At 40.1% G+C, this 13,940-nt stretch overlaps 1 protein-coding gene across 2 annotated transcripts in view; it reads right to left on the bottom strand.

The window, feature by feature from the left end:
- rapgef5a (Rap guanine nucleotide exchange factor (GEF) 5a) overlaps window positions 1-7,636 on the bottom strand; it is a 49,594-nt gene extending 41,958 nt beyond the window's left edge. For both annotated transcript variants that reach the window (XM_056399103.1, XM_056399104.1), the window contains exon 1: window positions 7,203-7,636. In XM_056399103.1, coding sequence (XP_056255078.1) covers window positions 7,203-7,346 — 144 coding nt within the window. In that variant the 5' untranslated portion in view covers window positions 7,347-7,636. The remainder of the gene's footprint in view (window positions 1-7,202) is intronic.
- Between the last annotated feature and the right edge of the window lie 6,304 nt (window positions 7,637-13,940).

Here is a 13,940-nt window from a genome sequence, read left to right as displayed (position 1 = left end):
CAAGATCAAATGATGGGACAAATGAAAAGCACGTAAGCAACTGCGGAAGATGGATGTACATGAAGAAATATAAATGAGTTAGTGTGCAAGAGAAGAAAATAAGAGAGGGAGGCTGCACAATTCACAACAGTCTATGAATATATGAAAGGGGATATGATCATGACAGATGGAGAGGGAGAGATATGAGGCGGTGAGAGACATCACTTTAATTGTAATCGAGAAAGAGAGCAAGACAAAGACAGAGAAGGAGAGAAGTGCTCGGCTGTGGCTTTGAGTTGCAAGAAGAAAATGAAATAGAGGGATGATTAGAGAGATACAGAGCAGTGTGTGTGATCCTCATTAGAGCGATGATACTGTCTGGGATGAAACACACACACACACACACACACACACACACACACACACACACACACACACACACACACACACACACACACACACACACACACACACACACACACACACACACACACACACACACACGCCTTATTCAAAGCGAGTGACTATCACAGCTCACCTACTCTTCAAAATTACACATAAATAGAGCTGTGCCGTGTGAACACCCAGAGTATACTGACGAGAGCTTAGATGATCAGTCAATTAACTGATCATTTAGTCAACAGAAAGTGTATCAGAATTTTTATAATCCATTAGTCGTTTTTCAAGCCAAACAAACAATCATCATGCGTTTCCAGCTTCTTAGTTGTGAGGTTTTGCTGCCTTTCTTTGTTTTATGTGATAGTAAACTAAATATCTTTGGATTTTGGTCAGACATAACAAGCAGAGTCAAGACAACGAGACATCTTGCATTTTGGGAAGTTTAGTTTTTCCTCATTCACAATTACAATCAAACATTTTCAACACAAGACTAGGTCAAATCCTAGTATATGACTGGATCACATATAGTCAATGTGCAAAATCCTATTTGCATTCAGCCTAGTGCCAGCTGGTTTTAGCCCTTTATCTGTTTGCTTTCTCCTACTCTCTGTGCTCACATATACAGTATTTTAATACAGCTGAATTTCCAATGAAGCTCATTTAAATGTTTTCCTGTTTCTGTTGTCAGACAATGGAACAAGTTTGAAATATTGACTGAAATGCAGCCCATTAAGACTATGTGTTAACTTCCAAGCCATTCCCAAGCTGCTGCTCTGCTAAAATCCTATTTTATATGCGTGACATCATCTGACAAAATCACCAAACACATAAGTTAAAGACAAAGACTGTGCTGTGTTTTCAGCTAGATTTACTTGTAAAATGATCACTCAGAGAGAAAGTTAGAAGCGACAGAATATCTTTCTCATTTTGTCTATCACACAGAGCAGATCCACAACAGTCTTCACATTTCCTCAAAAAGTGAACAGGTCCTTTTATTTACCTAAACTGCAGAAGGTAACAGGTCTTTATTTTAAGGCAGGCTTTTATTAGAGACAGCTCTTTATTTCAAATTCCCTCTGTTTCATAAGTATAATTGGTCATATCGGTATCGTAATACAAAGCCTTCTTTTCAGTTGCTCCCGTTTGTCGTGTTAAAGTGGCTGCATTACGTGTACCCTATTTATTGCATTACCTTTTATCTCTTAACAGGGCTTTTATTGCTTTGCTGCAGTAAGCGAAGTGTCTCATTTCCGGTTGGTGGCGTTTCTGTTGTTTACATGCTATTCAGATCTGCTAGTTTCTTTAGCTTAGCTTGGCTAAAGACTCTCGGCTTCACTCTGTCCCTCCCACTCTCCTGCTCTCTCTTGCTGAGAGTGTCTAATGTTTTGTTATTCCTCTGCCTCCTTTCGTAATAATGATACACGTATTGAAAATATTTGCTGTAATGGAGGCAAGGCTCAATGTATTGGAAAACGCTACTCTGTTTCCCTGCAGCCCCAGAGCAACGGGGAAGCCAGGGCGGCTGGGGGACTGCCCGTAGCACAAGGTGTAGCCCTAAGCCCGCCGTTGGCACCCATACAAGATCCAGCCTTTTACTAGGTTTATGCCTAGTCTTGTTTGGGTAAAAAAAGTCTAAATCTAGCAACAAGTTGACAACACTGCAGGCTGTAAAGGTCCCCCAATAGAAACTGGTTGTGGAAATCATTTTAAAAGGGGAACGGCCAATGGGGAAACTCAGTCAGGGACATTTGAGATGATAGGGCTGGCCCCACTGTTGTGGTCCAGCCAAAAAGGACTGAGAGAAAAACCCGCTCAATGTGTACGTACTCCTAGATGTCAGTAAGGAAGACACTTATTTTCTGTGTTTGTGTGTGAAGGCATGCAGTGTTTGGACTGGGGGTTAAGTAGAGCACACAAACCAGCCAAGCACACAGACTAAATAAATTGTTTCTGACTCTCGCTATCTCTGTCTCTCTTCCTCTTTCTCTCTTTTGTCTTGGTCACTGTATCTTATCTCTCCATCTCTTTGTCTCTCTGTCTGGTGAACACAGATCTCTCGAGGGCTCTTTGTTTCTCCACCATCATCAACTCTTCTCACAAACACAGTCCAGACACACCAGCACTAGAGGTGTTTCATTCATACTGTGTCACACGACAAGAGAGATGTCTGCTGGCCATGTTCCTGTGAGCCTCTTTGTCTGTGCCTCAGTTTCTCACAAATACGCACTCCATCCATCCACCCTCCATTCTCCATCACAGCGTATATACAGCCCGTTGCTGTCAGTACACCGGAGGCCAAAAGAGAGTGATAGAAGAGAAGAAAGGGAAGAGAAGAAAAGAGAAGAGCAGAGGAATGAGAGGTATAAAGAGAGAGCACATGCTGACACGCTTATCTGTGTGATGACTTCAAAGTGTGTATACAGAGAGAGAGACAGAGAGAGAGTGAGAGAAAGCAGGAGAGAGCGAGGTCATTATCTGCAAGAAATGGATTACTCTCAGATTAGATTGCTGAGCACAGTGAAGAGCTGTAGCACAGTGTGCTTGGCAAGCCCCCTCACACACACCCATGCATACACGCACACACGCACATTTCACATTCACACTAAGCTCCTGTCGACTCCTCGACAGATCTGTCATACAAGGAAGTCAAAATGGAGACATCAAAGAAGCTACAGCTCAATGGGCACACACACAAACAGACGAACAAACACACAAACAGACAAACACACAAACCAAGCTGTCAGTCCACGCCGATCTGCCAACACACATGACCTTTGGCTTACCACCAACACTTAGGATCAGTGTCTATTTATTGATAACACACTAATTTCAGTTATTTAGTTATCCAGCTTCTTTTTTTTTTGTTGTTGTTGAATTTCTTTCTTCTTCATTTTTAGCATTTCAAACCTCAAACAAGAATATTTAAGACATTATGAGACCACATAAAATGGTCAAGATTTGTATTTTAAACAGGTTGTCTTTGAAAAGAGATTTGTCCGAATATCTGGATTCTTCCATTTAAGGTTTTCAAGCTTCAATCAAATCTGATCAATATAAATATTATATTCATACATCAAAATGGAAATCAAACTTATTTTAGCTTGTTTGTGAGGAGATATTGTAACTTAAAATGCATGAAATACAAGATTTAAAAATTGCTTAATAATAACGGGGATAATTTTAGGTTGTTGCAATTTTACTGGCATAAATGTGTTCCACTTGTATCCAAAAAAAGGGAAATAAGTGTGCCTTCCAGATTGGGTGCTCAACTTAAAAAATTAAACAGTTCAAAAGTGGAAAAAGGTGGCATAAAAAAGCTGGCACATTTCAGACATCCAAGCACATCCTACTTGTATATCGTTTTCTCTGTTACGTCATTATCTTTCACAAATTATTAATTGATAATTCTGAATATATACCTGCATTATTGTATATATTTCCTTACATTTAAGTAAAGTATGTTGAAATACATATTTAAGCTGTTAATACTTGTTAATACTTCTTACTGTGCTAATCCTTTCAGTCAAATGCAGTGGTTCTAGTCATAGTCTGTGTACATTTATATGGTGAGTGAGTGCAAATATGTTGGGTCTCTCACTTTCCCTTTCATCTTTTTTATCGCAATCTATAATGTTGTTATGGATATGAAATATTGCTGGCAGACATAAAAACACATCACGAGCCACTGTTTTGCTGCATGAATAATGCAGAAATTAGATCATCTTCTGAGGAATATCATCAACTTTCCTCTAAGACCGTGACTGTAAAGTCTACAGTGTTTTTGGGTATTATACAAGTGTATTGTATAGATGTGTGAGTCTAGGCTTGTGGTTCTGACTTTACAATTAGTAGTCACATCTAGTGTATTTTTTATAATATCCATCCAAATATTACACTTAAAAATGAAAACTGTAATGTTATTTCCAGTGTGCCATAAATTCAGTAGAAGAAAGAAAGACAAAGAAGCTGCAACCCCAAACAAAATAGTATCATTAATATGCGAGTGCACCAGAATCGTACCACTCCTCTAACTTCAACATATATCACTTCCTTTGCTTGCATTAAGAATGCAAACCGAAAACATCAAAATGTGCACAAACAGGACATACACACATATCGAACAACCAAGTACACAATGTGCCCTATGCCTAACTTTTGTTTGGGATTTTCCCTGTGGGTTTAATGTGTTACTGGTCTGGTAAAACAATGTACTTGTACTGATCTACTTAAGCAAATGATAAATTAGGTCTCTAGATTTAAACATCTGCAATTATTATTACAACAAATTTTAGCGTAAGACATCATTGACCGTTGAGAAACACTGTTGGGTTAACTGTTTTCTCTTAACTGTTGGCAGCGTAATCTTTGAAGACAGTTTCATGTCTCAAGCGTCCTCCCTCTATTTTGGTGTCAGCAACAAAGTCCAACCAAAACAAACAGTTCACAGTAAAACCGGTTGCAGAAAATTGACTTTGGGCTTGAGAGTATTGGCGGGCAATAATATCAATCAGCTTGATCTGTTAGCATCTGGCTTTCCAGCCAAGCTAGCAGTGCTGTAGTGGTAGCTTGAGCCTCTCACTTGCTCCAATAGCGTCTCCTCACCAGTGAGCTCTTACACGTATGTTCTACTTGAAGGTTGAATATCACAATTTGACACCTGACTGAGCTACAGTTGAACAGAAGACGGAGGAAAACCATCCAGGCTCTCCTTGTTATAAACTTTCTTCAGGGTGGCTATTGTACAGAGCAGCCATGCAAGTGTTGTGAAAGTTGAAAACTAAGTAAAGTGTTCCTTTAAGCAGATCTCTCTTTTCCTGATACTAAAGCCAATAAAGAACTAATAATTGAATACCAGAGCAAGTCACAACAGAGAAAGACAGGATTCTCCAAGGTGAGGCTGCTGCAGGCTGGAACCAAAGGCGACAGATGGCTCTGTGAACACAGCAGCTTCAACTCACTCATGGGCGAATATTAAAGACGCATATGAGGTAATGTGAAAAACTGCTTATATCAGATGTTTGCACTTTTACACAGCTCCAAATATTAGAGAAACCCCCCCCCCCCCCCACAAATAATAGCTGCATGGATCAAACAAAACAGACAACATGTGTGCAATGACTTTCCAACTTTGAGTGCTGTTGTGGTGTATTGCAAAAACTCTCTGGTAGTTCCTCACTAACATCTTTTTGGAAAATGAATCCATGCAAATGTGTGTGTGAGAGTGTGTGTGTGCCAGGTGAAGCACAGCCAACTGCCAGTGTCTAGAGAAAACCAGTCTGCACAGAACAGCCCATACCTTTACACTACTTACCTACGCCTCATCACACTCACCCACACATGAACACACACACTAAGTTAGGTGAAGAGAGAAGGAAAACTTGACATTTTTTCTTCATCTACTCAGTATCCCCTTCTGTGCTCCCCGTAAGCTCAATCACAGACAATGAACAAAAACAAAGAATAAACAATGCATAATACAGTATACAGTTATGTACTGTGTAGATGGGACACAGTCTGCTTTTTTAAATGTGATCCGGTTCCTGATGTGATCGGTGTAGCTACATCATTTAGACACATCTGTAATACTTGCTAGAAACATAATCCAATCATTCTCTCGATGGTTTCACTATAATATTCTTGTGTGGACTGTCCTATTTACATATTTTCTTTTGAAATAAATTTTAGGATGTACTATTGCTGATTTGTTTCCATGGGAGAATTTAATCATATTACAGTAATCAGATAGGTGACAGGAAAACAAAGTGACCTCAATCTGTAGGTCATTAAACATCACTTAAAATAACATGATGTAACATGTCATAAACTGTTCATCTACTTGGTCCAAAGTGGCTTTATGCTACAAATGCTGCATATTTTTAGCACATTTGGCAGCAGTGGGACTGGAAGTCCTGGCACTCTGTCTGTGATTCCCACAGAGGCAATCAGGGACACGTTCTCTCCTGGCTGCTGCTGCCGATGATGAAGATGAGCAGAGCTGACACTCTGAGCAGCTATTTGGCTTGTCAGGTGTGTTTGTTCCACATCAGGGCACAGCGAGTCACACACATTTTTACTGCTTAGTTGACCAATCATCACAAAAAAGAACCAGTGTACTACAGATAAGAGAGATTTGCTTATTTACTACAGAATAGGGCTGTTCTAATTAGTCAGTTGCTTATCTATTTATCGTTGCATTTCTCAAATGTGACAATTTGCTGCTTTTCTCTGCCACCAAATTGAAAATATATCAACGTTTTTCAAAACAAGATGTCTGTGGAGATCACCTTGGGCTCTGTGAAGTTACGATGCACATTTTTCCACATTTTTTTGTGAAAATGAAATGACAGTTACAGAAAAGAATTGTCAATTATGCAGATGCACCTGGTTTTGTATATAAATATATATTATATGTCTGTTTATGTAAATAGGTTTGTGTGCCTATGAGCCTATGTGGTGGGGGGTGGGGGGTGGGGGTGGGGGGTTGCCTTGACTACCGGAGTGTGAAGGTATGGTGTTAAACAGCAATTCTAGTTATTATGGATGTAGCATGCGTACACACGTACACACAAACACACACACACAGAAAGAAATAGAGAGAGAGAGAGAGAGAGAGAGAGAGAGAGAGAGAGAGAAAGACTCTGCGACAGTAATGCTTGTAACATAATGAAAACACCTGAGTCGTGACGAGGTTATGAAACAGCCTCAGAGCACAGAGTGCTGTCCGAAAAACTGATGGCTGAAAAGATAAAACCATTGCCAACGTTCATCCAACATCAAACACGGAAGGACGGACAGTCAGTCAGCGGTCGGTTTGAAATACTCACGCTCTTCTTCCGCAGGTGCAGCCCGTGCTTGAGTAGCCCTGGCAGATCCCGGATTTTGTGTTTGAGTTGTGCCTGGTCTCGTGCGCTCCGATTCCACCGCAAGCCCGCGAGTAAGCCGTCCTCTGCGGGCTCCGAGTCCTCCATGGTTCTTCTCCTTCTCCCGTCTGTCCTCGAGCTGCCGCCTGCCTCCGCTCCCGGAGTCTACTGTATCCTCACAAGGCGCACCACCGCCCGCGCCTGTTCGCCATTTCCCCCCGCCTCGCGCTCACACTCAGCGACCTGCATCTGCAACCAAACCGCGCGCAGCGTTAACGACCTACTGAATGTATTCCGCAGCACGCGACGCTGCTGCTCCACCCAATGGCTTGGGCGACCTACTCCTCAGTACTACCAGGTTGATGTGTGTGTGTGTGTGTGTGTGTGTGTGTGTGTGTGTGTGTGTGTGTGTGTGTGTGTGTGTGTGTGTGTGTGTCTCTCTCTCTCTCTCTCTCTCTCTCTCTCTCTCTCTCTCTCTCTCTCTCTCTCTCTCTCTCTCTCTCTCTCTCACAGGTGCACAGAAACATTGCATCACTTCCACCTTTCATTCCCTGACCAGTCTCACAAAGGAAAAGCGCGTGATACATTTAAAACCATTTTCTGCGTAGTACTGGTGCAGCAGACATGACAGTAAGAGGTTACAGTTTATCTATGTCACAAGTTGCAATAAAATACTTAGGTAATAGTCTTTGGGTTTAGAGACAAAATAAACAAGCAGAAGGCACTCGGTAGAGCTACGTCACCACATTACCTGGTTCAAATTTTCATAGGTAAACAAAGAGCAGCCTGTGTGTGTTTGTGTGTGTGTGTGTGTGTGTGTGTGTGTGTGTGTGAGTGGTACATCTAGAAGCAAGTTTTTTTCAAGGTTAATGTGTATTTTGTCCTCCAGTTTAACCTGAGGCAGAAGGCAGGTGAGCTGAAACATGAAAGGAACTCAACCCTGCACGATTAATGCTAATAGTCATCTTTTTAAAATGCTTCTCTTCCTTGTGCATGTTTACATAACATGCACATGAGATTGTTGTTCCAAAATAGCCCCAGTGTGTTCCTTTCATGTAGAGTCCAACAATAAATTGGCCATCCAATATTAGCTTCTCACAGATGCATCAATCTTGTGTAGGCCTATGTATGCCAATAAGTTTAGAAACAATGGCACCGTTATATAGTTTATCCACCAGAGAGCACTGACAATTTTCTATTTCAACTATAAAATGTCCAGCTCAGTACAAATTGCAATTCACATTAGAGCGATAAAACAAGGGTATCAGTCGGCGCATTACCTATCCGGACCTCCTGGTGGTGGTGCTTAGCTATGACGCTAGTAGATCGCTACATGTCAGAGATTCAAACTGTTTTTGTAACAAACCCAGTACCTGCATCAGTACGCTGATGTTTCTTAATTTTTTTTTTGTGTGTAGTTGTGTCAGGCAAATTTCTTTTTGTACAACTCTGAAAATTCAAAAGCACAAATAATTAGCTTTTCATCCAACTCTCACTCAAGCAGTGGTCAACAGTGGATGCACCCACAACTGCCAGCGCAATTTGGGTCAAAGATAAACAAATTCGGTACATGCCCAGTTCAACCAGTGCAGCGTTGACATACAAGCACAACCATCACATCACACGATAAGGGAGGAGGCGGGTGAAAAAGCTGCTTTTCCACAATAATGTAAATATATCATTAGTCTTTTCTTATTCATTATCATTATTAACATCATCCCATAGATTGATATCAGATTGTTTTTTTGTTAACTTTCAAGTATCAATATCGGTATCAGCCTCAAAAATCAAATATCGGTCAGCCTATAGTATTAACATAATTGTCAAATTAAGCTCAGTGGAATGTAAATGTTAGGGGAAAAGAGCATGATGATAAATGAGTCACAGAGTTAAGCATCTGTTTTTTCTGAAACATAAAAACTCAGAAGGTCATTGAACAGCTTTTATTGTTGTTCTGAAGGTATTTTCAGGATTCTCAAAAACTTCACCATCTTGATTAAAAAAAAAAAAAAGTTCACTGCACAATAAAAAAGATTTTAAACCCAGTTTGAGGCTTTCTTTGTTGATCCAAACACAGATGACACATTTTCTGTGATTTAATTATGTCAATGAATGAGAGGCACAAACTAATGCTAAGTTTGTGCAGGAGCACAACAAGCAAGTTATAACCAACATCAGTAGCCTATATATTTATTCTGTGCATTATTTGTGTGCACAGATTTGTTTAAAACTAATGCTATAAGCTATATTAAAGACACATTTCTATCATATTGTGATGAGCAACAAAACAATTCTCATTTTGAATTGGAATCCAAAAACAAAATGATGTGTGCAATTCTTTATCACTTCAATACGAAGGATTAAATTCTGTGCCACGTTTTAGATGCAGCACAAATCAAAACCATGCCTCTTCATTTTGTGGCTTTATGAGCAGCCAATGAGTCATAGGACAAAAAGAAATTCTCTCTTTGGCTTGAAAAAGGCCACAGCCTGCTTAGAAAGTTGCTGAAAATGCATTAAATTTGATTAAAGAATTCAATATGAAAGAGAATTAATTTGAATTCAGTAGATCCAAGAGGATCTGAGCCTGATACTCCAGATGACATAAAGCTGAGCCAGAGTTCAGCTTGAGTGCAGTGAGTTCAGTTGTATAACTCAGATGTCGAGCCTGCTTTTCTGATAGGACTTGTAATCTGGGATAATTGGCCCCTTTCAGGGACTCAGATTAAACCGCATTGCTGTCAGAGGTAATGAACCAGCATATATACAGTCTGACAGTCGAAAAACACACACACTCACATACCAAGAAAACCTCCTTGTTTTATCGTGATCAAAAGCTTGTTGTAACACTTAATTCATCCACACAATCTACACCGAAATGAAGGAAAAGAACAGTGAACACAGACACAACTATGATTTGTTTCTCTAGTCTCTCTATTGTTTTCTATACTTGAATTTCATTGTCACCTTACAGCACTAGACATTACACACTAACAAAATCTGTAAGTCCACAATTAAGGTAAAGATGCATGAAAGTTTTACACTCTGTAGAGCCTTTAACTCTGCCTGTGATGACTTTGTTTCCATCAACACAATAAAGCTGTTCCTTACTTTAGCTACTTTTGACCTGTCACATTCAAATGGCTGCATGACAGTCTAGACTGATGTGACTGAGAGTGATACAATGCTTACAGGTTAGCCAAGGCCAATAATAATCTTGGGTTTAAGATCTCAAGATTTATATTCATTCAGTTGTCTCTATTGTCCATATTGTGTTACAGCATTAGCCACTGGAACACAATGAACAGACAGAAGCAACAAAAATTCAGCTAATATACTTTATCAGCAGTGCTGGCAACATATAAAGACGAATCCTGATTGGTGAATGGAAATGCATGACATCCTCTATTTCCAGCTGAGCTCCGCCTACTGCAAACCAGCGAGAAAAGTGTGGGCAAAAATGTAAATGCAAAAAAACTCTAATGTGAAATAGCCAAAACTGGTCTAGCTGTGGGGGAAATATAGTCATCATGTAGAAACCCAACTGGTAAGAAGCTGAATAAATTATGAGAATTAATTGAACAGGCATATATGAGAATTTTGCAACATAGACCATTGATTTTGTTTTTTTGCTGTTTTTTGCTGAAATACTTCAACATTTTAGTCTCAAGGAAAAGTATTGGTTTATCTTGTGATTACACAGTTAAGCTCACATTCAGGTTGGACTCTTTATGTTAAGGTATTAAAGTGGCTGGTGAATGAATTCTCTGCGGAGGGATTGGCATGCTGCATTTGTAAAGAAACATACAGTAAATAAATGCAAAGCAAAGTATTTCTATGGTGAAAGGTTTGTGATCTACAAAGCAGCAGGAAAAAAAATCCCATCTGTGGCCTCATGGGTGCTATAATCTGCCAAAGTGCTGAAGGAGAGCTAAACACAATTACTGAGAGCCTGAGGCCATCAGTCCTTTCTCAGATTATCGTTCAGATAGCTGCCTTCTGAGATTTGGTGGACAGTGCTGAAGCAGAAGCTGTGAAACAACTATGATTGTACAGCTCAGCTGTGAGGAGAAGATATTACGGCTGACAGCAGCAATGCCAAAGATCCTACTAGAGATTTTGCACACATTAAAAGAAACAAAGCCATTGGACAGTTTAACGTGATTCCTGCAAAGCAGCGTCATCCAGTGCTGGTGTACGTGTCACATTGGACAAGACTGAGGAAAAGGGTGATCGTCAGCATGCTTTCATCACAGGAGTCCAAAAGCTGACTGTCAAAGGTTCAGTGAGGACTTCATGTAGCAGGTGACTTTTAACTGCAATTGGTCTAAAAGTAAATCTGAAAAACGTAGCAAGCTTTGTACTAAGGCTCATAGCACAAGCAGCCGCCTGAAAGCGACAGAAGGAAATGAGTTAAACAATCAGTGTTTGCTGAATTGCTGAAGAGGCAAAAGAAGAGAAGGGGACTTTCTGGTGCCGAGTCTGGAGGATGATGAAACACGCCGCTCTGCTGTCCCTGGGGAGCACTGAGGCCAGCCGCTGATACGTGCACACACAGCCACATATGCACACACAGCAAAATCAAACAAACCTGATAGTACAGCGTTTGAATGAATGAGCCCCACATAGTAATGCATATACAGTACTATACAGTACAGCAGGGCTACATGAAGGTGCACAGGGAAAGAGAATGGATTATAGGGGGAGGGGAAATGGAGTAAAGGAGGAGAAGGGGAAAGAAAAAGCGAGAGGAACAAGAAGGCCGAAGAAGAGAGAGAGAGAGAGAGAGAGAGAGAGAGATAGTAAACCAATTACCATAGGAGGGGAGAAAGCCTTTCATCCCAAAACTGTCACCACACACGCAAATATGCACACTTCTATCTTTTTTTTTTTCTTTTTTTGCTCTCTCCTGCATACAAATAGAGGATCCACACACACATTGGTCAGACATCTCTCTTTATCACTCACACACACACATATTCAGAGCTCTCTTCAAACAAATGCACTCTTGATTAAATATTGAAGAGTGCCTGTGGCGAACTGAGCAGAGATACAGTTCCTCTCGTCTCCTATGGACTCTCCTCGTCCATGGAAGAAGAAGAAGTGCCAAAGGAAGGGAAGAGAGCAGAGGAGGCGACAACAGAGTGGCTTGAGAAAAAGGCACAAAGGGAAGTTGAGGAGGAGTGGAGAGAGTGAAGGATGAGAGGAGTAATGGCAAAGGGGAGAGAAATCAGCAGGGCAGTGATAAAACCACAGGAAAGCGGAAGCTGAGAGGAGAAACAGAAGGAAAGGAAAAGTGAGGAGAGAACTGCCATATTCAAGTACAAGCTAAACACAATGTGACAGTTAAGGCTGTATAAAAGAATAAAAAGAAAAGCTCACACCATCAAAGAGCTCATGCTGTTTTTTCTGCTGACCCTTAGTTCATGACAGACATTACAAGACTACCGGCTCCATGGCTCTATGGATGATAATGTCGGTTGTATGGTCGGTCCACCACTTTGATTCAGACTGAAATGTCTTAACAACTATAGGATGGATTGCAATGAAATTTTGAACGTCCCACATGGATGATTTATATTAACTTTTGTGATCTATTGACTTCTCATTTTGCATCATCATCAGCTAGAAATTTTAATTTGTCTGATATTTTGTTTTATGACCAAATAACTGCAGAACTAAATGACATTCCCTTAGCCTCCGCTGTACTTTATGTTCAGTGCTGATTAGCCAATGTTCGCGTGCTAACACACCCAAACAAAGATGGTGAACCTTTCAAGCACTATACCATCTTACCATCAGCATGTTGGCATTGTCATATTGAGTATGTTAGCATTAGCATTTAGCTCAAAGCACCTAAATAATAACCTCAGAGAGCTGCTAGTATGGCTGCAGAGTCTTGTTTAATTCAACCTGGATATAGGTTTCATCTTAAACTTTCAAAACATTGACGTGAACATTAAATGTGAAGTAAGAAAAAACATACTTTATTGGAGGAAACACACAATGGGACTCTAAAACCATTTCTACTAAATGACTACAACTAATTAATGGACTTCAGGCCAATACTCACATTCAAGCTGAGACAATTAAAAAGCCATTAGATGACAAATATTTCATATAATACACAGTAATTCATACAAATTGCACACTGAAGTTACACTTATATACACATAAGCTCAAACTTTCATGTCCACAGAGGCCCTCAAGCAATTTCTGTTCAATGGGAGGGTCATATATTATTGCTGTAGTGCGTGGGCAGGGCACTGAACAGTCCTCTCCTTACTGCTGCCTCAGGATGTCACCCTTCCAGAGAAGGCAGAATGTTACTCTCGATATTGCTGCTGCATGTCTGCCATCTAGCAGCAACCCCTGTGAACTGCAGATTTTCAGATTTAATAATCCATCTTGACTTTTCAACCACAGAGGAAGTACAGTATGTGTAACTATTTTATACTACACTATTTTTTAATGATTGTACATGTGATTTTCATTTGTTTAGCATCCTGATTTGATCCTGATCCTTTTGATTACAGGATATGTAAAAATTTCCATTTGATAAGACATAATTTTTGAATTGCAACCCCAAACATATTGTCCAAAAGGTTTTTATCAAACTGAACATGAAAAAAAGAAAATATAGAAATTTAATTAATATTTGAATTGATGAAAAGATCACGTTGTTGCTTTGATTGATCACCC

The sequence above is a fragment of the Seriola aureovittata genome, chromosome 16 (genome assembly GCF_021018895.1).
Source record: "Seriola aureovittata isolate HTS-2021-v1 ecotype China chromosome 16, ASM2101889v1, whole genome shotgun sequence".
Taxonomy (NCBI): Eukaryota; Metazoa; Chordata; class Actinopteri; order Carangiformes; family Carangidae; genus Seriola; species Seriola aureovittata.
The sequence above is the reverse complement of the archived record's forward strand: the minus strand, read 5'-3'. Positions and strand labels throughout refer to the sequence as shown.